Genomic DNA, 25,471 nt, shown 5'->3' with positions numbered 1-25,471 from the left:
AAGCCAGTCACAAAAGACCACATCGTATGATTGCAATTTATATGAAATCTTCAGAATAGACAAATCTATAGAGTCAGAAAGCAGATTAGTGATTACATATAGTTGGAAGTGTGCGGGCTGGAAACAGACGTGACTACTAATGTGTATGGAGTTTACTTCTCAAGTGATAAAAATGTTCTAAGATTAGATTGTGGTGATAGCTGAACAATTCTTTGAATATACTCAAAACCACTTAACTGTACACTTTAAATGGGTGATGTGTATGGTATGTGAATTATATCTCAGTAAAGCTGTTTCTTTAAAAAGTGAATCACTGGCTGAGCATGGTGGCTCACGCCTGTAATCCCAGCATTTTGAGAGGCCAAGGCAGGGGGATCACTTGAGCCCAGGAGTTGGAGGCCAGGCAACATAGTAAGACCCCATCTCCACAAATATTTAAAAATTAGCTGAGCCTGGTAGCACACGCCTGTGGTCTCAGCTACTTGGGAGGCTGGGAAGGAGGATAGCTCGGGCCTGAGAGGTCAAGGCTCAGTGCAGTGCTACTGCACTGCAGCCTGGGTGGCAGAGTGAGACCATGTCTCAAAAAAAGAAAAAAGTGAATCATTAATATTAATGTTCTATATGTTTCACTTCACATTTTGAAACATGATACGTTCCAGTACCTAAATTTTTAACATTTTATCATTTTAATATTTGATGGGAGCAATGTTTCCAGAGATGTTTTTAATGTTTTTTTTAATTGAATAATTCTAGCTGGCCAACTCAGCCAATCCGCACATTTAGCTCTCCAACTACCATACAACGTGCTTGGTTTAGGTCGGAGTGCAAATTTTCTTGACCATCTGTATGTTGGTATTCCTCGTCCATCTGGAGAAAAAGTGAGTGAAAATTCATTTTGTTTACAATTAATCTGTGTTTTAATATTCACTATTTAAGTATTTAAATTAAATAATTTGAACGTAATTGAATTTTAATTCAAATAAATCAAATATTTTTATTCCCTTTGAAGAATAAAGAAAAATGTATTGGTAGTGACCTAAGTTTATCTTACATAGAGCACATCATGATTTTAAGATACCATGTAGTTTTTCCCTCTCCTGGCCCATAAACCTCACCTATCCATCTATCCTGCTTTTTCATCCTAACATTTTTCACCACCTAACATGCACATAAATATTTTACTAACATAAATACTATTATACATATGTGTATTATTTATATAATATGTATAATCATACTATTTTACTTGCTTTGCTTATTGTCAGTTTCCCCTTAACTTGAATTTTAGCTCCAAGCAGCATTTGTACATAGCCCTTTGAACAGTGCCTGCTACATAAGTGTCTGATAAATATTTGTTGAATGAATGAATTCATAAAACACAAATATAATCTTTCCTTGAAAAGATGAGAAAATTTTCCAACAGATGGCACAAAAGCCTTATTTTTTGGCTTAATACTGGTAAACATAGCTTCATCCATACCTAGAATTTGAATTTCTCAAAGAAGCTACATTTTTCCTTATTTATTTAGAATAGTAATTGTGTTTTTTAAATGTGCTAAATGCTAAATGTTCTTAAATTCTTCTTCCAGTCTATACGAAAACAAGAGTGGACTGCAATCATTCCAAATTCCCAGCTAATTGTCATTCCATACCCTCACAATGTCCCTCGAAGGTAATGTCCTTGCTTGAACTGATTTGGTAAAGACACTGCTAACTCTGAATTATAGATACAGTGATGTCTTTTAAACTCTCTCATATTCCTGCTGTGTTCCCATGAGTTGAGTGCCCATCCTTAATTTGCTTATGGCAAACTTTAAATGACTAAACATACTTACATAATGGTCCCAGACATTTTTCATGAAGAACAAATTCAATCCTATGAGAAAAACAGCAGGTTAACTAATTAGGTATTTATACATATATTCTGCTTTAATAAACTGCTCTTCCATTTACTAGTTATAAATTCAAAATTTCAGGATACTAAATCTTTGTATAAAGCACTGATCTTTTAAATAAATTACTTGAGAAGTACTATATATCCCACAGTGGTTGGGCACAAATTTTGGAGTTAAATAGATGTAGGCTAAAAGACTCAGCCCATTGCTGGCTGACTGCAAGACTAGGAGCCAGTCCTCTGTCCTCTCCAAGACTCAATTTCTGCATCTGAGGGTGAAATATACTTAACACAGTGCCAAGCATATGGTAAACGAACAGTAGGTATTTTTATCCTTATTAACAGAATACATTTATTTCATAATACAGCATTTAATTCTAAATCCTTAAATAATCTTTGTTCATTTTTATTTAAATTTCTAGATTGATTCTATTCTTTTTAAATTAGGCAATAAAAGTATTCACTAACATTTAAATTTCATAGGGAAAAATATGCTAGACAAATATCAACATGAGAAAATAACCAAAGAGAAATGGTGAATTTGTCTATGAATATGTAACCAGTGGGGTCCCCTGCTTGTTACATTCCCTCTGAAAATACCAGCTTCATCATTATTTATTAAACATCTCGATCGAATGTATTGAGTTGCCGAAACCACCTTATGCCACCTCATGAGCTGACTGTGCATCTCTATTCAGTGAAGTCACACTGAAATCAGTTATGGTGGGAGAATCTACTCCATGAAAATTGGCAAGTATCATAAATAGGGCTTCCCCAACCCCTGTCTACCTCAGAGCCAGTTTACCAGCATACCAGCAGATGCAGTAGATTAATGGGCTTTAGAACCAAACTACTTAAGAAAATAAACTTTATCGCAGCCTTATGCTTGGAATAAGATGACATCATTGAAACAGTTATAGTCCTGGTTCAGATTTTTTTAATGAGCCTATATTGTATGTGTTAGTTTTCTATAGATGAAATTTACAGTAAAACTAGAAAATCTGGACCATGAGTAGGAAACTATATAAAGTAGGGTACTTCTATACAGCTCAGTAGCATGACTTTTTTTCACTGCCACGGACATAGAACAGTCTCTTAAGATGGAGTGGTAAGCAAAAACAACAAACAAAAGCAGCAACAGCAAGATGTAGAAGAGTATGTGTAATAAACAGGCATTGTGATTAAAAAAGAAGCTATCTACACATACATGTTCATACATGTATAAAATATCTCTGAAAGGATATGCAGGAAACTGGTAAGAGTGACTGCCTCTGAGTAGAAAACTGAGGATTGACTTTTGTCCTTTTTTTTTTTCATAAAAGAACTGTTTTCTTAAGTATGAGTACAACACTCAACACTAAGAGTAGCTTTCAACTAATTAACAGTATTTGGTTTTTTAAGGTTTACTTACTCTTCTGAATTTCCAGAAAATTATACCATAGCTTTTTTCCATAATCTCAACATTTTTCATGTTTCTCTTACCCTTTCCAAAGAAATGTTCTTTTCAAATTTATGTTCATAATAAAAACCAAATTGATTTTAGTTTTTGAGGTATATTTTGAGGTTTATTGACTAGAGGCTAACTTATGGATCAATAAATTTTAATTATCCCAGAATAAGTCAATAGCTACTTGCTATTTACCAGAACAGTCTTACCTTTATTAAACTTTTAAAATAAAAATATAGCCATTACCTATTTCTAGGAAGAACAAAAAGTTATGTGTATATAACAACCTGCAGAGTTGGTGATACAGTCCTTAGTTTTAGGCTTTCAGGGTGTGCAAATGCTATCTTACACAGACTGTTTTAGAAGGAAAGAGCTAGTTCTGTTTACTGAAGACCTCTAGTCTGTATATTGCCATTAACAGTGAGGGACTAAAGATGATTTTGTAAGTGATCTGAACCTAAAAGTCATTGTAGTAATCGCTCCAACATGATACAAAAATTATAGAAGTTCTGCACAAGCCATCAACATTCAAAATATTTATGTTTTAGTTGGTCATATTACATATGTGACACAGTTCAAAAATGAGATGATACAGAAGGCTTCTAGGATCATGTGATTCCCTTGCTTTACAGTTCAGGATTTCAAATTAAGCAGGTAAATCAAGATGTAAAAAAAATGTCCATGATTGTCCAAAGTACCCTTGGATATGTTTACTAAGAATAATTCTCACAGGATCAAACTTGGAAGATGAAAAACACTGAAATATCTCATCAAAAATTCTATTTCAGTTGTCTAGGTGAAATATAAACCACAGCATCATCAATATTCTCAGCACTATCTGATTTATAATTGCTTTTGTTTTATTTATAATGAGTGGACAGATGAACGAATGGTTTAATGAATACATTGACTGTTTCATTAATTAATAAGCTGTTTTGCTTTGGGGTCTCAATATAACTTTGTTATTTCTAAGTAAAATTTGTAATTTTAATTTATTCTGTTTTTTCTACAGTTGGAGTGCCAAACTATATCTTACACCAAGTAACATTGTTCTGCTTACTGCTATAGCTCTCATCGGTGTCTGTGTTTTCATCTTGGCAATAATTGGCATTTTACATTGGCAGGAAAAGGTTTGTTCATTTAAATGAAACATTAACTTTGGTTAATTTATTCTAGTAATACATACATTGCTCTTTAAAAACACTATGTTTATTTTAAACTTTTTTCATATGACTAGAATTTCATCATTTTTCAAGTTCTGTCCAAAGCATCATTTTATTGATGATTATTTTATCCCTGGAAGTGACTAATGTCTCCTGTCAATTCATACAAATCACAGGAGATGTCTACTTTAAAAGTTTGATGCTGTACAATAGTAATAAAGTGATCATTCAGAAATCAAAAGGCATTTAGAAACAATTTCATATGACCTGAAAAATAATAATGATTTTTTAAAATGAACTTGTGTTCAGTATCTATTGATTAAGTCATGGACATTCTTTGGCTAGGATTAACAGCTATCTCTTTGAAAAGAATTAGAGTAAAAAGAGGTTAAATTATTTTCTCAGGGTTTAGGTGGAAGATAACAACTAAAGCAATAAACAGCCAGGCATGGTGGCTCATGCCTATAATCCCAGCACTTTGGGAGGCCAAGGTGGACAGATTGCTAGAGCTCAGGAGTTCGAGACCATCCTGGGCAACATGGTGAAACCCCATCTCTACAAAATATAAAAAATTAGCCAGGCACCATGATGCAAGCTGTAATCCCAGCTACTCAGGAGGCTGAGGTGGGAGAATCACCTGAGCCCAGAAAGTTGAGGCTGCAGTGAGCTGCGATTGCACCACTTCACTCTAGCCTGGGCAAAAGGAGTGAGACCCTGTCTCAAAAAAGAAAAAAGCCATAAACATATTTTTCATCTATTAAGTATTCTTTGCATTAAACTGATTTCTGTTCTTTAGTATAATACTCTAAATACTAATTGAAAACAAAACTCCCAAATATGTAAAAGATTTTTATGCAATGTTTATGTGAAGAAAAAAGAAGCTATCACTGTAAATTTATTAGCAGTTTAGATATATGTGAAAAAGCTAGTTTCTATTTGTATATGGGTTCCAATCAATGCCCTCAAAATAGGGCTTCTTTGTGGCCCCAAAGAAAGGTGTTTTTCTTTTTTTGCACCTACACTCTGGATTGTCATGCCATCATAATCATTTTTTGCTAACTAAAATTACCGTCTTTGTTCTTTTAACGTATGAAAAAGAGAACATATTAGTTGTTCCATAAATGTTCTTTTTCATACTTTTGTCGCTTTTAAAAAAATCACTCCTTTCATATCAAAAACAGTAACATGCAGTTACATATTCAGTTAACCTTAAGATTGCAACTTAAGAGTAAGATCAAGGACAACCATACATACTTTGTCCAGAAGTATCAGAATATCATCTGAAAGATTCCATAGTTCTTGACCTATGAAGCAAAGGAAATTAATTTCATTAATTCCTCAGTAGATCTGATTACAGCATAAACATTGTGTGCTTATAACAATAATTGTGCAGTAGCCAAAAATTAAAGTTTTAAGTACAAGTATACATTTGACCATGTATATACCGTGTCTCCTGTGGCACTGTGGTATCTCAAAGAGGTAGAACCTCTCTAACCACTTTTTTACTTAAGCAGGCTGGCTCCTTCTACCATTTTCTCACTGCAAGCTTTCCCCAGTGTCTGTCCCTGCCCCTCTTCTTTCAACACTTTACCTGCCAATTTCATCTAAAATCATGGCTTCAGATATCCCCAGCTCTCATCTCTAAAGGTCCTTCCCCATTTCCAACTATCACCATGATAGCTCAACCTAGATGACTTACAACACCTCAAAACCAGCATTCTAAAGCTTCATCTGTCTTACTTGCCTACAAGATTTCATCAATTGCCTATGGACTCTGCCTCTGTAAGAAGTTCTACAGTTGACTTCACTTCTACATTCCTACTGCACTGCTTAACCCAGCCCCTTCTTACGTCCTACTTGGTCTCTTTCTTTCCGTTCTCTCCCCTTTCCATTCCATTTAGCACACTCATCATTCAGTTTAGCCGTCATCATGTCACTCCCCTGCTCAAAAAGCTCTGGTGAATATCCATTGCCTTTTATGTGTAAAATCCTTGGCCTGGCCTGCATATGACTTCCATGTGACTCCACAGTCTTATTTTTTACCAGCTCCTTTCACATATCCGTGCTCCTTTCAGCCTTCTCATGATTGCTCATGTTGTAACCCCAGAGTGGAATGAATACCACTCTCCCCATTTCCATGCTTTCAAATACTTTCCATGTCTTTTCAAAGCTTTCCCTTTCCTCACCTGGATCTAGAAGTAGTCTCTTAGACTTGGTAACATTTTTCACTTTTTATCTTGAATTACAGTTATACAATATGTTTTGTGTTTGTCTTTTTGGAGAACAAGATACAAAACTGAGGTTTTTTAAATATTAAAGTATCAAACACAGTATTGGTATTGGGAGTATTGGAAGCAAAGGGCCAATGAATATCTGCTAAATTAACAATTTAATGAAAAAATAATTAGTACATTAGTACTTTAATATAATTAGTTTAGATTTGGTTTTGTTTGGGTTTTTTTTTTTTTTTTTTTTTTTTTTTTGGAGACAGAGTCTCTGTCACCCAGGCTGGAGTGCAAGTGGTGCAATCTTGGCTCACTGCAACTTCCGCCTCCCAGGTTCAAATGATTCGCCTGCCTTAGCCTCCCAAGAAGCTGGGATTACAGGTGCCCACTACCACACCCATCTAATTTTTGTATTTTTTTGGTAGAGACAGGGTTTCACCATGTTGGCCAGGCTGGTCTCGAATTCCTCACCTCAAGTGATCCGCCCTCCTTGGCCTCCCAAAATGCTGAGATTACAGGCATGAGCCACCACCACACCCAGCCATTAGATTTGTTTATTAACATCAGTGTTAAGAATGAGAGAAAAATGCAATCATTGATTTATCCTTATAGAATCTAATGCTTATTCCTATTTTCAAGTAGATAGTAAGTGATAAGAAGCTAAGTGTTTAAGGACCGTAAGTATTTAATGTCCCCTAAGTGTTCAAGTATTCCTTGTTTTTTATTCAATTAGTCATTAATTATAAAACAGCTACTATAAACTACAAAATACTAGAATTAGGAAATCATATCTATTATCTACTAATTGCTGGAGACTTTTAAAAATGAATCAGTGTATTTCAGAAATGAATCTTTTTGTAACATTTCTCTACCATTTATAAACGAGTCTAAAATTCTTTTTCAGAAAGCAGATGATAGAGAAAAACGACAAGAAGCCCACCGGTTTCATTTTGATGCTATGTGACTTGCCTTTAATGTTACATAATGGAATGGCTGTTCACTTGATTAGTTGAAACACAAATTCTGGCTTAAAAAATAGGGGAGATTATTATTTATAAATGATGTATCCCATGGTAATTATTGGAAAGTATTCAAATAAATATGGCTTGAATATGTCACAAGGTCTTTTTTTGTTAAAGCACTTTGTATATAAAAAATTTGGGTTCTTTATTCCGTAGTGCTGTACATTTCTGTTCCTTTGTGGAATGTGTTGCATGTACTCCCGTGTTTGTGTATTTATAATCTTATTAGTGTCATGATGATGGAAAAAGATGTGTGTAAATAAAAATAATTAAATGAGCAGGAATTTTTGTGTCCACTTGAGTTGGTCTTGCTTCTTATTCTAATGATGCAAATTATACTTTTGTGACTATATCACAGAGTCATTATGCATTCAGCTTCATCACAGCAGGTCAGGGGTCTCTCACTGATGACATACAATATAGTGATCAGGCTCTGACTTGGTAGCACAGTAAGACAGACTTGCCTTAAACTCCTAATTCCACCACTTACAAAGTCATTGTTTGAACTTGACTCTTGTTTAACCTGTGCAGCCTCAGTTTTCTTGTTTATTCAGTGGGGCTAATGATACTTGCTTGAGTTATTGTAAACATTAAATGGGATGATGTATGTGAAGTGCTTAGCTTGGTGCCTAGCACAGAGTAAGTGCTCAATATGTGGTAGTTGTCATTATTACTATTTTAGATGATCTTATTAGACTTATACATCTAATTATAGAAATATATAGACTTGATAGAATTTTATTTTCAGGCATGAAGAAATATTCTTTGGAAAAGCTAAATTTTTGGTGACTGACATATAAAGATTTACTTGCTCATATTAACTAAAAATTATAGTACTCTCCAAGAATTAATGTGCCCTAAAAATTTTCCTCTGAAAACTGATCCTTATCATGTGATAATGAAGAACATTTGATTTCTTGAAAGGAAACTGCTGTAGGCAGCATCTGGGAATGCAAATCTTCAATCACATTTCTATCCTCAAAGGCTTGGAGAAGTCTATAATTTACATTCAGACTTCAATGCAAATTTTATATTGTGAATTTCACATTTCCAAAAAGTTACTTTAAAAAGACTTTAAGACTGAGAAAAAAAGTTTATCAATGCTAATAATTTTCTAATATGCAAATGGACATGTGATGCCTATAAAACACAAAAATTTCTCTGAAAACAATTTTGTTCTTATTTTTTTCTTCACAGTTTACTGAAAATGGCATGTGTTTTTACTTTGTATCTAAGCATGTTAACATGTCTTCTTAATAAATATTCCTTATTGAAACAAAGTATTTCAGTGAGTTTTTAAATAATTATTTCAGAGCATGAAGAGACCTTAGAGCTTACGAAAGCATTTATCTGGACTGGGAGACGGGTAAGGTGACTTGCCCACTGCCTCTCTGTGGGTCAGGGGCAAGATAGGACTCTCCTGACTGTAATACTCAGTTAAATTCACTAGTTATCAACCCACAGCACTCTCCTAAGCACTATGTGACACTTTCCCAAAGACAATCGGGCTCATTATTGATATAGCCTGAGTCTTAAAACTCATGTGGAGTCAGGGTTTACAAGACAAATAAAATGTTAATGACAATTAAAACTACAATCAGTGACATTAATACTGTTTCTGTATTTCCAAACGCAACTTCAATATCATTTATTAAGGGACAGCAGGTAAAAAACAAAAATGTGTCACAACATTGAGAATCACTAACAAGACCTTTATTTTAATTTTGAATATTGCAGTGGAAAGAGAACAAGGCTTTGAAGTCAGACCAATCTGGATTCAGGGCCCAACTCCCCGATTTCATGACTCTGAATCAGTCACTTCTTTGAACTTTGGTTTCTTCATCTGTAAAACAAAGTTAGTGAGTGATACCTACCTTCAAGGACTGCTCTGAGTCTGAAATGGCAGTTTGTACATAGAAGATGCTTGATAAGTGCTGTTTTTCTTCCTTCCCATTTCCCATTAAAGTGACCAAAGAACATTTTCTGAGATTTCTTTCCCACTGACTATATGTTAGTGTTATCCATCTTTGGGGAGCTAGGAAGAATAATTAAGAATTAATAATCATTTTGAAGATACTGTAAATACGTTAATACACCATTTATTTGAACTAGCCCTTTACATTTCCCCATCCTTGCAAGTAGCTAGAATACCTCATAAAAGGAAACAAAAACTTAAATCGTGTCCAGCAGACCTCGATGGTATACCTGAGATTGATCTAGGATATTTAAGGGCTTACTCCTCAGGATAAACGTGAATTAAAACCAGCCCTTGTGATTACCTGCACCTGACCAGTTATTTTAAAAGGCTAATACATAGTAGATTAGGGAGTGCTTTTGATCCACAACTGTACAAGGGAAAGGAAGGAAACAAGGTTAGGCAGAAAAGTCAAATTGTGATGCATTCTCAATGGAATGCCTCATAACAACCCTACATCGAGTTCTGAGATAGGATGACCTTTTCTATCTCCTAACCTGTCCCAAGTTAGAATATGAAGGCTGGGCCTTTACATTCCCACATTCATCGGTTACAGGGCACAGGATACCCCAAAGGCCTCTAACAAAACGAAAACAGGTACAAATAACCAGTATCAAAAATGAAAAGGGTATAACTACAGATTATCTATTTATTAAAAGTAGGAAGACTTGGAGAATAACTTTATACCAATGTATCTGAAAGTTTATACAAAATGGAACAATTCCTAGGAAAATATCACTAAAACATAAAAAGAAACAAAACCCTAAATATTCATTCTGGTGGATGCTGTGGTGTAGTGTCCAGATCCAGCATCAAGAATAAAGGACTTACTATCCTAATTTTTGGGAGTGTCATCATTGTTCATCTGCCAGCCTCATCTGGAGAGCAGACTCACTCAAGATCAGTCCCCTATTCTTAACATAAAAATCTTAAGTGTTCATAAACTAAAAAGTAAAAGCCGACAGACCTGTAAGGAGAAACACAAACTCACGATTTAAGTGGGAGACATCTACACTTTTCTACGGTAACTGAAGGAAAAAGTAGGCAGGAAATCAGAAAGCTTAGAGCTGACCTGAAAAGCACTCAGTCAATCTAACCTAGTGGATATTTATATAACACTCACCAACAGCAGCAAAATACACTTTTTCAGCGCACATGGAACACTTACCAAGACAGACCATATTCTGGGCCATGAAACAAGTCCTACCAAATCTAAAAGAATAGAAATCATACAAAGTAGATTATCAGACTATAATAGAATTGACCTAGGGAGATCCATGGAAAATACCCAGATATTTTAAATAACCATAGGGTCAAACAGGCAGTCTCAAAGGAAATTTTAAAATATTTTGAGCCAAATGAAAAATACAACATAACAAAATTTGCAGGAGGCAGTGCTGGGGGGTGGTATTTATAACATTAGATGCACATATTAAAGAAGAAACGTGATGAAAGAAACCAAGGAAGACTTCAATAGAAAGTCAGTGTGTTCATGGATTAGGAGATGCCAATACTCCCCAAAGTGATCTGTACATTTCACGCCATCCCTATCAAAATCCCAGCAGTATCTTTTTGTGGACATGGACAAGATTTTGTGCAACTTATATGAAAGAGAAAATAGACTAGTTTAAAACTTGAAAAAGAAGACAAAGTTGAAGAAATCAAACTATGTGACTTTAAAACTTGTTATAAAGCTAGAGTAATAAAGACAGTGTGGTATTGGCAAAGAGAGACACATAGATCAATGGAATAAAATAGAGTCCAGGAATAAATTCACACAAATACAGACATTTGATGTTTGACAAAGATGTAGAAGTTACTAAGTGGAAGTCAGTCTTTTCAACAAACAGTGTCAGAAAAATTGATCATCTGTATTTGCCATAAATACAAAGGGCAAAGGAAAAAAAAAAGAACCTTGATCTAAACCTCACACCTCACACAAAAATTAACTCAAAGTGGGTCATAAATTTTTTTTTTTTTTTTTTTTTTTTTTTTTTTTTTTTTTTTTTTTTTTTGTTTTTTTTTTTTTTTTTTTTTTTTTTTTTTTTTTTTTTTTTTTTTTTTATTTTTTTTTTTTTTTTTTTTTTTTTTTTTTTTTTTTTTTTTTTTTTTGAGACAGAGTCTTGCTCTGTCGCCCAGGCTGGAGTGCAGTGGCCGGATCTCAGCTCACTGCAAGCTCCACCTCCCGGATTTACGCCATTCTCCTGCCTCAGCCTCCCGAGTAGCTGGGATTACAGGCACCCGCCACCTCGCCCGGCTAGTTTTTTGTATTTTTTTAGTAGAGACGGGGTTTCACCATGTTTGCCAGGATGGTCTCAATCTCCTGACCTCGTGATCCGCCCGTCTCGGCCTCCCAAAGTGCTGGGACTACAAGCTTGAGCCACCGCGCCCGGCCGTGGGTCATAAATTTAAATATAAAATGTAAAACTATAAAACTTTAAAAGAACACATAGAACATCTTCATAGGCTAGGGTTAAGCAGAGTTCTTAGAAATGACACCAAAGTTATGATTCCTTTTAAAAACTAATAAATGTGACTTCATCTAAATTAAAAATGTTTGCTTTGACAAAGACACTTCTGAGAGAATGGACAAGCTATATGTGCAAAGAAAAAAAAAATTTTTTTTGAGATGGAGTCGTGCTCTGTCACCCAGGCTGGAGTACAGTGGTGTGATCTCAGCTCACTGCAGCCTCCGCCTCCCAGATTCAAGCAATTCTCCTGCCTCAGCCTCCCAAGTAGTTGGGACTACAGGTGTGTGACACCATGCCTGGCTAATTTTTGTATTTTTAGTAGAGACAGGGTTTCACCATGTTGGTCAGGCTGGTCTCAAACTGCTAACCTCAAGTGATCCACCTGCTTCAGCCTCCCAAAGTGCTGGGATTATAGCCATAAGGCACCGTGCCCAGCCAAGAAAATATTTTCAAATCACATATCCAACAACAGACTTGTATCTGAATCTATAAAGAACTCTCAAAACTCAACAATACAAAAACTCGGACAAGATGACACCTAAGGAAGCTCCTGCCTCTCCCAAAGCTGAAACCAAAGCAGAAGCTTTGAAGGCCAAGAAGGCAGTGCTGGAAAGCATCCACAGCCACACACAAAAAGGGGTGTCTGTACTTCACCCACCTTCCAGCACCTCAAAACACTACAGCTCTAGAGACAACCCAGATATCCTCAGAAGAGTGCCCCCAGGAGAAACAAGCTTGACCACTCTGCCTTATTCCCCCTGACCATTGAGTGTGCCATGAAGAAGACAGAAGATAATGACACACTTGAGGTCATTGTGGATGGCAAAGCCAACAAGCAGCAGAGCAGACAGGATGTGGAGCAGATCTGTGACACTGATGTGGCCTGTCAATCAGGCCCAGTGGAGAGAAGGCGTGTGTTTGACTGGCTCCTGTTTATGATGCTTTGGATGTTGCCAACAAAATTGGAATCATCTAAACTGAGTCCAGCTGGCTAATTCTAAATAGACAAATTTTCACCAGTAAAAATAAAAAACAATTTGAGTAGGCAATAATTTGAGGATACTTCAATAAAGAGGATATATGGATAGCAAATAAGCATATGAAAAGATGTTCAACAGGATAAGCCATTAGGGAAATGAATACTAAAACTATGAAGAGATACCACTACACATCTATCATGAATAAAGAATGCTTTCACGGATAAAACAAAGAATGCTGACAATTCAAAGTGCTAATGTGGATGTGGCACACATCTCTTCCTGGTAAATTATAAAACTTTTATGAGAAACACTACGGAAATTTTCAATAAATGCCCATCTGTACCATGTTAATGGACAGGAAGACTCAAAATTGTAAAGATGTCAAAGCCCTCCCAACTCCACTCATCTCAATGGGGTGTTGTGTTGCTGAGCTTGCTAAGAGGTTTCTAAAATGTATACGAAAATATAAAAGAACAAGAACAGCCAAGACAATCTTGAAAAAGAACAAGGACCTGCTCTACCAGGTAACAAAATAATAAAGTTAGGGTGATTAGGCCAGGCATGGTGGCTCACACCTGTAATCCCAGCACTTTGAGAGGCCGAGACGGTTGGATCACCTGAAGTCAGGAGTTCGAGATCAGACTGGCCAACATGGTGAAACCCTGTCTTAACTAATAATACAAAAATTAGCCAGGCGTCATGGCACACGCCTGTAATCCCAGCTACTCGGGAGTCTTGAGGCAGGAGAACTGCTTGAACCTAGGAGGCAGACATTGCAGTGAGCCAAATTATGCCATTGCCCTCCATCCTGGACAACAAGAGTGAAACTCTGTCTCTGAAAAAAAAAAAGGGGGGGGGGGCATTAAGGTGATTAACAGTGTGGTATTGGTGAAGAGATAGACCAATGGAACATATTAGAGAGTGCAGAGAAAGACTCATATACATGGACGTTTGATTCAGGAAGGAGGTAACACCACAGAGCAGAGGAATATGAACAGCCTTTTAACAATAAATAAGCTAAGACAATTCATTAACTAAAAGATAACTGCACTCCCATCACACAGAAAAATCAATTCCAGGTGGATTGAAGGTGAAATACGAATGCTTCTAGTACTTGATTTAATAACTTCATGATACTAGAGGGTGGGTTTCCTATTCATTAAAAAACACTATAAAGGAAATTTCTGATATATTGAAGTATATTAAAATTAGTAACTCTATCCACAAGAACTATAAGGAGTTTGAAAGTGTGAAGAGACAAGTCACCAAATGAAAGAAGATATTTTCAACAAATAAAAATGACTGTATTCAAAATCTAGAAATCCTACAAAATTATTTACAAAGAAAAAGACAGTTCAATAAAAAATTGAGCAAAAGGATTGACAAAAAGTATTAACTGCTGACAATAACCAAATGTTGGTATGGATGTGGCACAACAAAAGTCTGACACACTCTTAGCAGGACAAAGTTTAAAAAAAAAAAAAAAGCAGTGGTTGGTTTTATTTAGAGTAGAAGATATGCACACTCTAAATCTACATATCACTTCTACTCTTAAGAAATTCTCACACATGTGCACCAGGTTATAGGTATAAAAATATTCATAGCAACTATGTTCAGGATGGCCAAAATCTAGAAACTGCCTAAATATCCATCTACATGGATTTTTATACAATGAAATACTATACAGCCATGACATTTCATGAACTAGCACACACCACATGGATTAATCTCACAAAATTAAGCCAAAAAGCAAAACACAAAAGCATACACACATCATGATCCACTCATACATATAAAGTTCAAAAACAAGAAAAATTAAACTATATTGTTTAAGGATATATTTATTTTAAAAACTACAAAGAAAAGGTAGGAAACAACAAAAGTCAGAACAGCAATAAACTCTAGGGAACTGGGAGAAGATTACGACCAAGCAGAGGCACATGGAGGACTTTAGTACATAAGCGATGTTTCATTTCTTGATTTGGGTAGTATTTTCATGGCCCTTCACTTTATCAAATTGTACATACATATTTGTTTAAGGTGCTTTTCTAAATATAGATTATATTTCACAATTTTTTTAAAAATCTTATAAAACTTTCCCAAAGATCCCTTTGCAGGTCATATATCCAGAAACAGAAGTTTCATTATAAGTCTTAGATTACATATTTTATAGCACAAAATAGTTTGAGATTTGTTAACAGTACAATAATTCAGATATACCTTTCTCAAAAACATAACAGTTAAATAACAGTGACATATAGTTGAATAGATGCATTCCAGTCATGTTTGTTTTAAATAGCGTAAGCATATAAGCCAGCACAGATATTCATAGTTCATTAAACCCTTAAGTTGAATTTATAAGAAATTTTTATTATTTAACAAACATTACCAAATAACTGTATCAAGAATTTACACTTTATGGTTTCATATTGTGCCAATAAAGTAGCATTTGTTTCAGCTTTTAGTAAATAGGTTTTTTTTTTTTAGAGGGGGGCGTTGTTTTTTAATAAAAGAACACCAGGTTAGAAAGTAAATAGGTTTAAACAAACACATCTCTTTTCAACATGGGATTCTGGTTTTAAAGAAAAAAAAAGATACCACATATGTTAGTAACTTTATTCTTAGAAAAAAACAGTCATATGTCACTTAACGACAGACATACATTCTAAGAAATGCACCACTGTGCAAACTTTATGGAGTGTCCTTACACACATCTAGATGGTGTAGCCTATTACACACCTAGGCTCTACAGTTTAGCGTATTATTCCTATGCTACAAACCTGTACACCATATGACTGTACTGAGTAATGTAGGCAATTACAACACAATGGTAAGTATTTGTGTATCTAATTATATCTAAACATAGAAAAGGTACAGTAAAAATATGGTATTATAATCTTATGGGACCACAGTTGTGTATGTGGTCCATCATTCACCAAGAGGTCATTATGCAGCACATGACTAAAATTAGGGCATTTCTTTGTTTTTCACAATCAAATGAAAGCTGGTTTCTGCTGAGGCCTCTCTCCTAATGACCAGAAATTTTCTTGACAATTTGAAATTTTCCTGGTAAAGAAGAAATATTTTAGTATTAGTAGAAAGCAATATTTCTGAAAAGCATTCTTGGTTTAAAATTATGCTAACCAGAAATTTAGAAGTTTAGGGGACAGTGTTACTGAAAGAACTCTTTGACTCCCTGACAGCTCTTCTTCAATATCAATAACACAGGAATGATTGTGGTTCATGCATTTTATGGGCTGAATTGTGTTTCCCACAAATTCACATGTCAAAGCCCTATCGCTTTATATAACTTTTTGGAGACAGGACCTTTAAGGAAATAATTAAGGTTAAATGAGGTCAGAAGGGCTGGACCCTAATCCAATAGGACTGGTGTCCTTATGAGAAGACGAAGACACCAGGGGTGCGCATAGAAAGAGTAAAAGGCCGCTGAAGACACAGTGAGAAGGTGACAGTCCGCAAGCCAGGAGAGAGGCCTCAGCAGAAACCAGCCTTCAGAACTGTGAGAAAATACATTTCTACACTGTAAGTCACCCAGTCTATAGCTACACTGTAATTCTGCCACGGCAGCCTGAGCAGACTAATAGAATGCACTTTTTTAAAACTATAATTTTCCTCCCCTAAAAAACCTACAGTTGTGTAATAAACACTGAAATCTTCATCTACTGAGAACCCACCTGATTGTTTTTCACTAAACGTCACCATTGCTGTAGCCATATTTGCACCCTGTAAAGTTCCAAGATCCATATTATAATTTACTACAAATAGTTTCTACACATAAAAGTTTGGTTCTTTTAAAATTCCTCTACTTTCCTTAATTATAATCTCTGTATCAGCTGGTTCAGCCTGCCACAACAAAATACCACAGACTGGGTAGCTGAAACAACAGACATACTTCCTCAAAGTTCTGGAGGCTGAAGTCCCAGATCAAGGCAGGAGCCAATTCAGTTTCTGATGAGGACGCTCTTCCTGGCTTGCAGATGACTGCCTTCTTGCTGTGTCCTCACATGGCCTTTCCTGGTGCCTGTGCATGAAGAGACAGCAGGCTCTCTGATGTCTCTTCCCAACAGGACACTATTTCTTTCAGATCAGGGACCCACCCATATGGCCTTAATTACTTCCCTCAAGGCCCTCCTCTTCAAATACAGCCTCACTGCGGGTTAGGGCTTCAACATATGAACTAGGAGGGGACACAGACAGTAAGTAACAATCTCCAAACCCAACAACCTGCTTTCCTCGGCTGTAATGTAATAAAATGTTAACACTCCCAAACAACAGCAAAACAGAGACACAACAAATATCTGTTAAGTGTATAAACAATGGCAATACAATGCTTCCTTTTAAAAAATGGTTCATTCGGCCGGGTGTGGTGGCTCACACCTGTAATCCCAGCACTTTGGGAGGCCCAGACGGGCAGATCACCTGAGGTTGAGAGTTCGAGACCAGCCTGACCAACACGGTGAATACTCATTTCTACTAAAAATACAAAGAAAAAAATTAGCCAGGTGTAGTGGCAGGCGCCTGTAATCCCAGCTACTTGAGAGGCTGAGGCAGGAGAATCGCTTGAACCCGGGACGCAGAGGTTGCAGTGAGCAGAGATGGAGCCATTGCACTCCAGCCTTGGTGACAGAGTGAGACTCCGTCTCAAAAAAAAAAAAAGATTCATTCTAGTAACAAGTAAATGCCATGCAATACCATTCAAGTACTACATGAGACTTAGAGAAAACCCAATTCAACCTATAGGAATGACTGTGAGGAGCTGGAGAGCCTGAATGGATGCCTGGGAGACCGGCAGGACCCAAGGAAAGCCGAGTCCTCAGTCACCTGGAAACTGCCAGGTAATCTGGGAACAGACTGGGTGCCACTGGGTGATCTTCCAGGAAAATAATAATTCAAATACAGAACGCCCAAGTGAGAGATATGAAAACTGCTTCCCTTTTGATATGGCTAACATATGGCCACACAGTAGTCTCAGCTATGATCTGTGCTTTCCTACATTCCTCGAAAAATCGACTGCAGACAATTCCACCAGCACATCTAAAAGGTAGGTGTCTTAACAGGGAGCCACAAAATGAACATTCCCAGTTGGAATCTACTTCCAAGCCAACATTCTAAAGGAAAAAAGACTTTTTAGGTTTAATCAAAATAATACAAGTAAGAGCTTCTAAAGTAAATATAAATGTAGAAGTATTATAGATCTGCTTTTGGTATTCTTGTGGTTGCTCTAATCTCTCCCCTTTTATTACAACCTCAACTGCCAAAAGAATCTTCCCAAAACTCCATTACTCCACTATTAAAAGTAATCATTCACCTAACTAGTATTTGAGCACCTATCTCCATAATCAAAGCCCACCATGTCCAACCTCATCTTTAATACCAAACACAACACTCACCCCACGTTCCAGGCTCACCCTGCTCCCTGCCTACTGAGCTCTTCTTCTGCCTCCTCTCCTCTTGCCACCCCACGCATTTCCATGGTTTGTGTGTCACCTCCTTCAGGAAGCCTTCTCTGATGACATCACATATTTTTCCTTTAGTCAACAACTTCGCATTAAGAACCTACTATGTTCTTAATTTAAGAGCCCCTTATTTGAGAGCCCCTTCCTCTCAAATTTTTTCGGTTCACTGTTCTCTGTGACTTATACTTAATATTGTCTTCTTACTGTCATATTCTACTAATATGCTACCTTATTATTATTATTATTATTTGAGATGGAGTCTCGCTGTTGCCCAGGCTGGAGTGCATGACGTGATCTCAACTCACTGCAACCTCCGCCTCCTGGGTTCAAGTGATTCTCCTGCCTCAGCCTCTCTAGTAGCTGGGACTACAGGCACATGCCACCACGCCCAGCTAATTTTTGTATTTTTAGTAAAGATGGGGTTTCGCCATGTTGGCCAGGCTGGTCTCGAACCCCTGACCTCAGGTGACCCACCTGCCTCGGTCTCCCAAAGTGCTGGGATTACACGCGTGAGCCACCTTTTTATATCCATGGGAAAAAGTTCTTAAATGTTTAATTTCCTAATTGATTCTTGCATGCGATCTTAACTGTAGTAGGTGGTTACCTTTAGGAACCCAAACTTACCCATCTTTTATACCCCCATCCATAGCACACGGCAAAGGGTGAAACACCTGGGTATTAATTGGTGTTAAATATGTTTTTCCTTTGTAAATCTCGTAATTTATGCTTTTGTGTCTTTCTTGGAGGAATACAAAGTAAGAGAAAAGAGCTTAACACTTGAAAAATGTTTCAGTTGCCTGACATTGTCTTTCCCTACAATTGGTTGAACAAACATTTATAGAGTTCCTACTACACACAGACACAGGCATAAACAGTCTATTACGGTAAGGCCTTGATCACGCTTGTATCTCCAGCACCAATCATTGTCTTTCGCACGTAATTAACACCCAATACATAGGTGTGGAATGAAAAAAATGAATGCAGTCTCCCTGCCTGCAAGCAGCTGATATCTTAATGGTGTGGGGGTGAACAAGATATAAAGGATGAACAAATAAATAAGGAATGTCATATCAGTGTGATAACCGCTATGGAGAAAATAAAGCAGGATCAAGAATACCACCAAGAGCCAGGCAGTTGTTGGCAGACCTGGAGACTCCCATCAGCGGGCGAAGCTGCCCAGCGTAGTGACTAGCTGCTAAGAGGGCAGCCCGTGGAGAGGGTGCACAGCCCCGCCGCTCATTCGCTGTGTAGCTCTGGACGAATGGCCTCACCTCTCTGGCCTCGACTTTCCCATTCCATAAAACCTACTTCATGAGGGGGAGTCTGAGGAGTTGGTACTAAACTGTCCGTCAACCTGGCGGGCGCCGGGGAAACGCCGGCAGCGCCGCGGGTCGGGAACTCACCGGCGCGAAGAGCACGGAGAGCCTCGGGCTCCCTCTGCCGAGGTCCGCGCCTCCCTGCCCCGGGTCGAGCAAGGCTGAGCTGGGCAAAGTTTTGACCTTCAATGGAGGTCTAGGGGACCAGGGGCCGGCGCCCCTCTGTCTGCGAGGGCTGGCGGATACCTCGCAGGCCCGCAAGGGCGCGGGGCCGAGGTGGGCGGCGCTTCCCCGGCGCCTCAGTCAGGCGGGAGGCCTCGAGGGCTCGGCCAGTTGCCCCGAGCGCCCTGCGCGGCGGCTGGGTACAGGCCGGGCACTGCCCCGGCGCCAGCCTCTCGGAGGAGGCCGCTGCGCAGCCAGGGCAAGAGGCGCCCCCGCGCGCCCCCCGCGGACCCCGCGGCCCGCCGGCCTCCAGCCCTAACGGCAGCCGGCGGGGAGCAACGCCGTCCCAGGGCGCGAGGCCGCGGCGGGCGCGCGAGGCGCGGGGCGGGGCAGGGCGGGCACATGCGCACAGGCAGCGCGGCCGGCACGCGGCGCTCGCGCTCCCTGCTTAAATGAGACTGGGCGCCCCGCGCCCGCCACTTCAGTGGATCCCGCACCTGGGCCGCGGGCGGAGCTGCCAGCCACTCCCGCGCCGCGCGCCCGCACTCCTCGGCCCTCGGGCGGTCGATGGGACGGGGCGCCGCGGAGCAGGAGGCGGCGCCCGTCGGGGGGCTCGGGCCGCGCGGGAGCCCACCGAGGGGCTCGGGCATGGCGGGCCGCAGGACCTGAGCCCTACCCCGCGGGGAGGCAGCTGCCGGTCGGCGATGGGGAGAGAACGGGGCCGCCGCCGCCGCGCCGGGCCGTGAGCGCCACCGCCGCCGCCGCCACCACCACCTCAGCCCCTCGCGAAGCGCCGGGCAGCTCGGGAACATGGCCTTGGAGCGGCTCTGCTCGGTCCTCAAAGGTAAGGACTGGCGCTGGGGCCGCGGACGGCGCCCCCTGCGGGCCGAGGCTAGCGCGCCGCCCTGCCCGCGCCTCTGCGTCCCTTACCCGCGCCCGGGACCCGACGCGCCTCTTTGTCTGGCGGGGCTCGCGGCTACTCTGAGCGGACCGCGGGGCGCGCGCCGTGCCCGGCTCCACCGGCTTTCCGGGCGCGCCGCTTCCGACCCTTGAGAGTCCGGCCGACGTTCGCGGGGCGCGAGTGGGAAGGGGGATCGGGTCGGGAGGGTGGCCAGGAGGCCCATGGGCCCAGGGGGCCCTCCGAGCGGCGCCCTGGCGCCGCTTCGGTAGAATTCCGCGTATCCCTTTGCAAAGTTGTGAGATTTCTGTCGTGGCGCGAAGGCCGCTGTTTCTCCAGATGTGATGGCAAGAAGTAATTCCACGCGAACAATAAAAGCCGCGGCCGTGACGTCGTGCAGCCGTTTTCGAAGAGCCCCGGGGCGCCCGCACCTCGCGGCGGGGAACGGGGCCGGCCGAGTCCCACCTGCTGCGGCCGCAGAGGCTGCGGCACCACTGCGGGCTCCGGGGGCGGCGCGCGGGCGCCGCGGATCCGGCTCGGCCAGGCCCCCGGGGAGCGCTGCTGCTCGGGCTGAGCCCGGGCGCTTCCCGGGACGCGGCGCTCCCCGGAACCGCGCTCCTCGCGCTCCCCAGTGGTCTCAGAATTCCCCGCCGCTGGTGTTCGGTTCTTACTAATTTGTTGTACCGGGAATTAAAACAGTTGGCTTGCCAAGAGCACAGAGCTCTAAAACACACTCCACCCGCTTTGCATTTCCCAGGAGGCGGTAATTTAGATGAAAATTTATATACATAGATAATTAGGGATGGGATACAAAGTTGCTCCTGAAACTCGGACTGAATAAATCGCCTTTTCAATTTTCAGAGGGAAAACAGCACCACCACTCAGTAAAGGACTTCCCTTTTCCCCCCTGCTGATTTAAATTGAAAGTTGACATGTTTGTAATGTCATAACATGTTCTTTTTTAAAAATATGAAGAGTACAGCTGAGGCGTTATTGACGGTGTCATGTATAACTCAGCACTGTATCTTAATATTTGTAGAGTGACAGATCATGGTGTTTTTCCTGCTCCCTAACAACACTTTTTTCAAATTTGTTTTATTAGAAAGTTCAGTATAATCTTGCTTTTGATTTTAATCGGACACATTATCTACTCTCCACTTATTCCTAAATTCGTAATTGAGATTCAGTAATTTAATTCCTGGAAAAGGAATGTTTTGTTTTACTCTTTTGTGATAAATCGTATGCACGCTAGGATTTCTGATCGTGCTGCTTATCTGAATTTTCTGCCGTTGGTTGTCAGATTGCCCCCTCACTACGGTAAGGTTGTCAGCATGTTACCGTGCATCCGAGAGCAGCCCCCGGATGAAATCGCGTAGATCTGTCATACCACTTTACCTGCAGAACTTGCTAAAATCGAGCTGGATAGGGTAGGGGCTGGTAGAGCCTCCTCCAATGGTGAAGAGATTTGCAGCGTTTCTGCCTTCGCCTTCGCCTTTGCCGTGGGTGCACACTGCCCTCTGTGGCCGTCGTGGTGAAGCGTTGAGTGTTGCACCTTTCAGGAAAGGATTCTGATGATGGCAGAGCTACGGTGAAAACAGTATAGTGTCTGGCTTTTCTTTTTTCGGTGTTAGTCAGCCTACACTATTTTTACATGCTAGAGTATTTTTAAAGCTCAAGCTGAATTATTGTTTTTGTTGTTGCTGCTGTTGGTGGCGGCTTCCTAGAGAGAAAGCAAGCTATTTTTAAAGTCTTCTGTGGTATTAACTTATAAATGCCAAGAACTGGTCTGGAAAGATTCAAGAAATTGTTAACAGTAGTTGCTTCTAATACAGAAATCTAGGGGGATTGAAAGACAAGAATGAAGGGAAGACTGGTTTCACTGCACACTCATTTGTATCACTTGATTTTTTTTTTTAACCAAACGCATGTATAACCTATTTAAAAATCAATATTTTAATTTTTTAAAATTGCCTTTTAAAAAGATACTGGGCTTTCCCATTACTAACTACTCATTGTGTGTCCCAAGGCATGAAGAAGTTTTCCTTTTATCCTATCAAGTGTATTGCTTCAACATCAAAGAGGTTCTTATCTGAAGCAGCTATTTAACATTTACATAATTGTAGATATTACCCACGGACGCCTTGTTTGGAATATTACGGTCAGTTTCTACTAAAATAAATCAGCCATAATGAGTGTGTGAGATTTTAAGTAGAAAGTAATTTTAGTTCTTTAAGATGCCACTGATTATTCTTGTTTTACTTTCAGCCATTAAGACAAAAGAATAACCTTACTAAGCTTTTAAACGTTTCCTGTGTTGTGGAAACTAAATAATTCACTTTTAACTGTTTGTGATCACTCTAGCCCTCACAGAATTTGAGTTAACCTTCTGTCAAGGTCAACTAAGCATTATAGTCCCATGAAAATATTACATGAGGATTATAAATCCATTTTTGTTCTTATTCTGCACACTTGCTTCAGGAGAATCTATTCAACTCAGCGATCTTTAAAGCTGTAGAAACTGGTTAAATTTGTGTTGTAACAGAGCAAAAATATTCCTTGGCACTGTATTTAAAAATCTTGTCTGAGACGGTACAAGTATTAACTCCTTTTATTCATTCTTACGTCTCACCCAAGAACGTAAACTAATTATACAGAAATAAGTGTGGTACTGAAAAACTTGTCCTTTAATACTAAAGCCTTGTTAAAAATCAACTTTTTGGCTTTTTCTTCCAGGGTTTGGGAAGAACTGTTTTAACACTGTTAATTGAAAATTCTTATTAAGTAATGGTTTTGTTGTAGTAAATTCTCAACTGCAATCTGGTTTATCTTTCATTTTGAAATTAAAACCACTGTTTAGGAAAAACCCTGCATGACAAAACAAGTTGAAATCAAAGCCACTTTCAGTCCTTTTTAGAAAAGATAGAAAAATGATAGACTACAAATAAAGTTCACATCTGAAATTTTAAAACAATAGACTACCTCCTTCTCTTGGAGTACCACCCATCCAGCATGATCTCCTATCATTTTTCAACTTACGCTCCTATAGAATAATTATTGATACTTAGAAATACGTCTCCTTGAGGCACTGGAGATTCAGATTACTATGATCTTTGAGTTGGAAAGGAGCATCTTAAGAGGAGGTCTAATCCAGTGGTTTCCAAACTTCAAAGGAACTCTTGTGAGGAAGCACTTAAAAGAAAAAGGACAACAGAAAAGAACAGAGTTGCTGTGATTGGTGGGAGGCCTTGCCCTCTCAATCACCTCCAACACCAGGGTGGCTCCAAGAACTGACACTTCAACGTGTTTGTTATATTGCTTCCAAAATTACAGGGTATAGTAATCCGAAAGTTCAATCCTTTCTAATGAAAATGACATTAAGACATGTTGGTTTAAATGTGTCTGGAGTAACATTGCAAATTACAGTACTAGAAGATACCAAGTAGTCTTTCAAATATGACCTGATCATGTTAGAAGGTGATGGTAGTCACTGTGCAGTCAGGAGGACTTATGTGTAATTAAAATAGAGCTTACAAAAGTGCCATCTCAGATCAGCTCCACTAAGGAGGAGTTTGTCACATTCTGCAGGAAAGAGAAAGCACTTCTGCTACAGTTACTCTTTCTTGCTAAAGTGATTGGCATGTGATTAGCATATGTAGGCTGGAGTGATCGCAAAGTTCACCATCCATCTTTGTTCTTAACTAGTAAAGTATGATTGAGTTTGATTAAATTTGGGTACTTTTTTTGTTCTTTGGAACATAGTTTATCAAAAACAAGTGACTGCCATGTCAAATAGTATGTGGACTCTAATTGAACTCTGTTCTGCTGTCATTATAGGAAATGGCAATGAGCAGAGGTGGTTCTAGCATCTTGTATTGGATTTTAAAAGCCTTATGTTTACCACTGACTTGCTTAACACAGGAAGACGTAGAAAGAGACACTTTTAATTACTAGCAAAGGTAAATTGAGCCACCTTGAGGAAAATAACAGTGGTGGCAGAGTATCTCAGGAGGATAGGGGGGAATCTCAATTCTTTTCCCATTCCCACATTTTAAATTTTTTTGTGCTCACATTTTAAAAAGCGAGGTCACATGTGTGGCTACTGTTTGTTCATCCAAAATGTGTGCCTGTCAGTTACTGTGCTATGTGTTGCGGATACAAAGAAGATACACTGGAGTCACCCTCAGTCACCCCCATGTGTTCATTGTGTCTGTATTGAGTACTGTTGAGGCCAGATAGTCTTTTAGGCTGTGGAGATGCGTCAGTGAATCAGACAGACAAGGCCCCTCTTTCTAGTAAGAAGAGACAGACAACAAACAAGCCTCAAAATACCAGGTAATATAATAGTGAAATAAAGCAAAGCGAAGGAGAAAATGTAGCGCTTACTTAGAAATTGGGAAAGCCTCACAAGACCTGAACAACAGGAAGGAATCAGCCAAGGAGA

The 25,471-nt window shown here is 39.5% G+C and overlaps 2 protein-coding genes and 1 long non-coding RNA gene across 5 annotated transcripts in view; 2 read left to right on the top strand and 1 right to left on the bottom strand.

The window, feature by feature from the left end:
• ITFG1 (integrin alpha FG-GAP repeat containing 1) overlaps window positions 1-9,027 on the top strand; it is a 277,510-nt gene extending 268,483 nt beyond the window's left edge. The window contains exons 15-18 of the mRNA XM_023189598.1: window positions 754-878; window positions 1,590-1,672; window positions 4,354-4,471; window positions 7,634-9,027. Coding sequence (XP_023045366.1) covers window positions 754-878; window positions 1,590-1,672; window positions 4,354-4,471; window positions 7,634-7,693 — 386 coding nt within the window. The 3' untranslated portion in view covers window positions 7,694-9,027. The remainder of the gene's footprint in view (window positions 1-753; window positions 879-1,589; window positions 1,673-4,353; window positions 4,472-7,633) is intronic.
• On the bottom strand, window positions 670-20,493 carry LOC111524416. The gene is made up of 5 exons (XR_002725780.2): window positions 20,058-20,493; window positions 9,626-9,786; window positions 5,759-5,808; window positions 1,836-1,876; window positions 670-867 (listed from the first exon to the last, which is right to left on the bottom strand). It is a non-coding gene; the product is annotated as an uncharacterized LOC111524416 (long non-coding RNA).
• A 37-nt stretch (window positions 20,494-20,530) lies between these two features.
• Window positions 20,531-25,471, top strand: part of NETO2 (neuropilin and tolloid like 2) — a 61,309-nt gene continuing 56,368 nt past the window's right edge. For all 3 annotated transcript variants that reach the window (XM_023189593.2, XM_023189594.2, XM_023189592.2), the window contains exon 1: window positions 20,531-20,976. In XM_023189593.2, the coding sequence (XP_023045361.1) occupies window positions 20,943-20,976 (34 nt within the window). In that variant the 5' untranslated portion in view covers window positions 20,531-20,942. The remainder of the gene's footprint in view (window positions 20,977-25,471) is intronic.

This window comes from Piliocolobus tephrosceles, chromosome 17 (assembly GCF_002776525.5).
Source record: "Piliocolobus tephrosceles isolate RC106 chromosome 17, ASM277652v3, whole genome shotgun sequence".
NCBI classification, from domain to species: Eukaryota; Metazoa; Chordata; class Mammalia; order Primates; family Cercopithecidae; genus Piliocolobus; species Piliocolobus tephrosceles.
The sequence above is the reverse complement of the archived record's forward strand: the minus strand, read 5'-3'. Positions and strand labels throughout refer to the sequence as shown.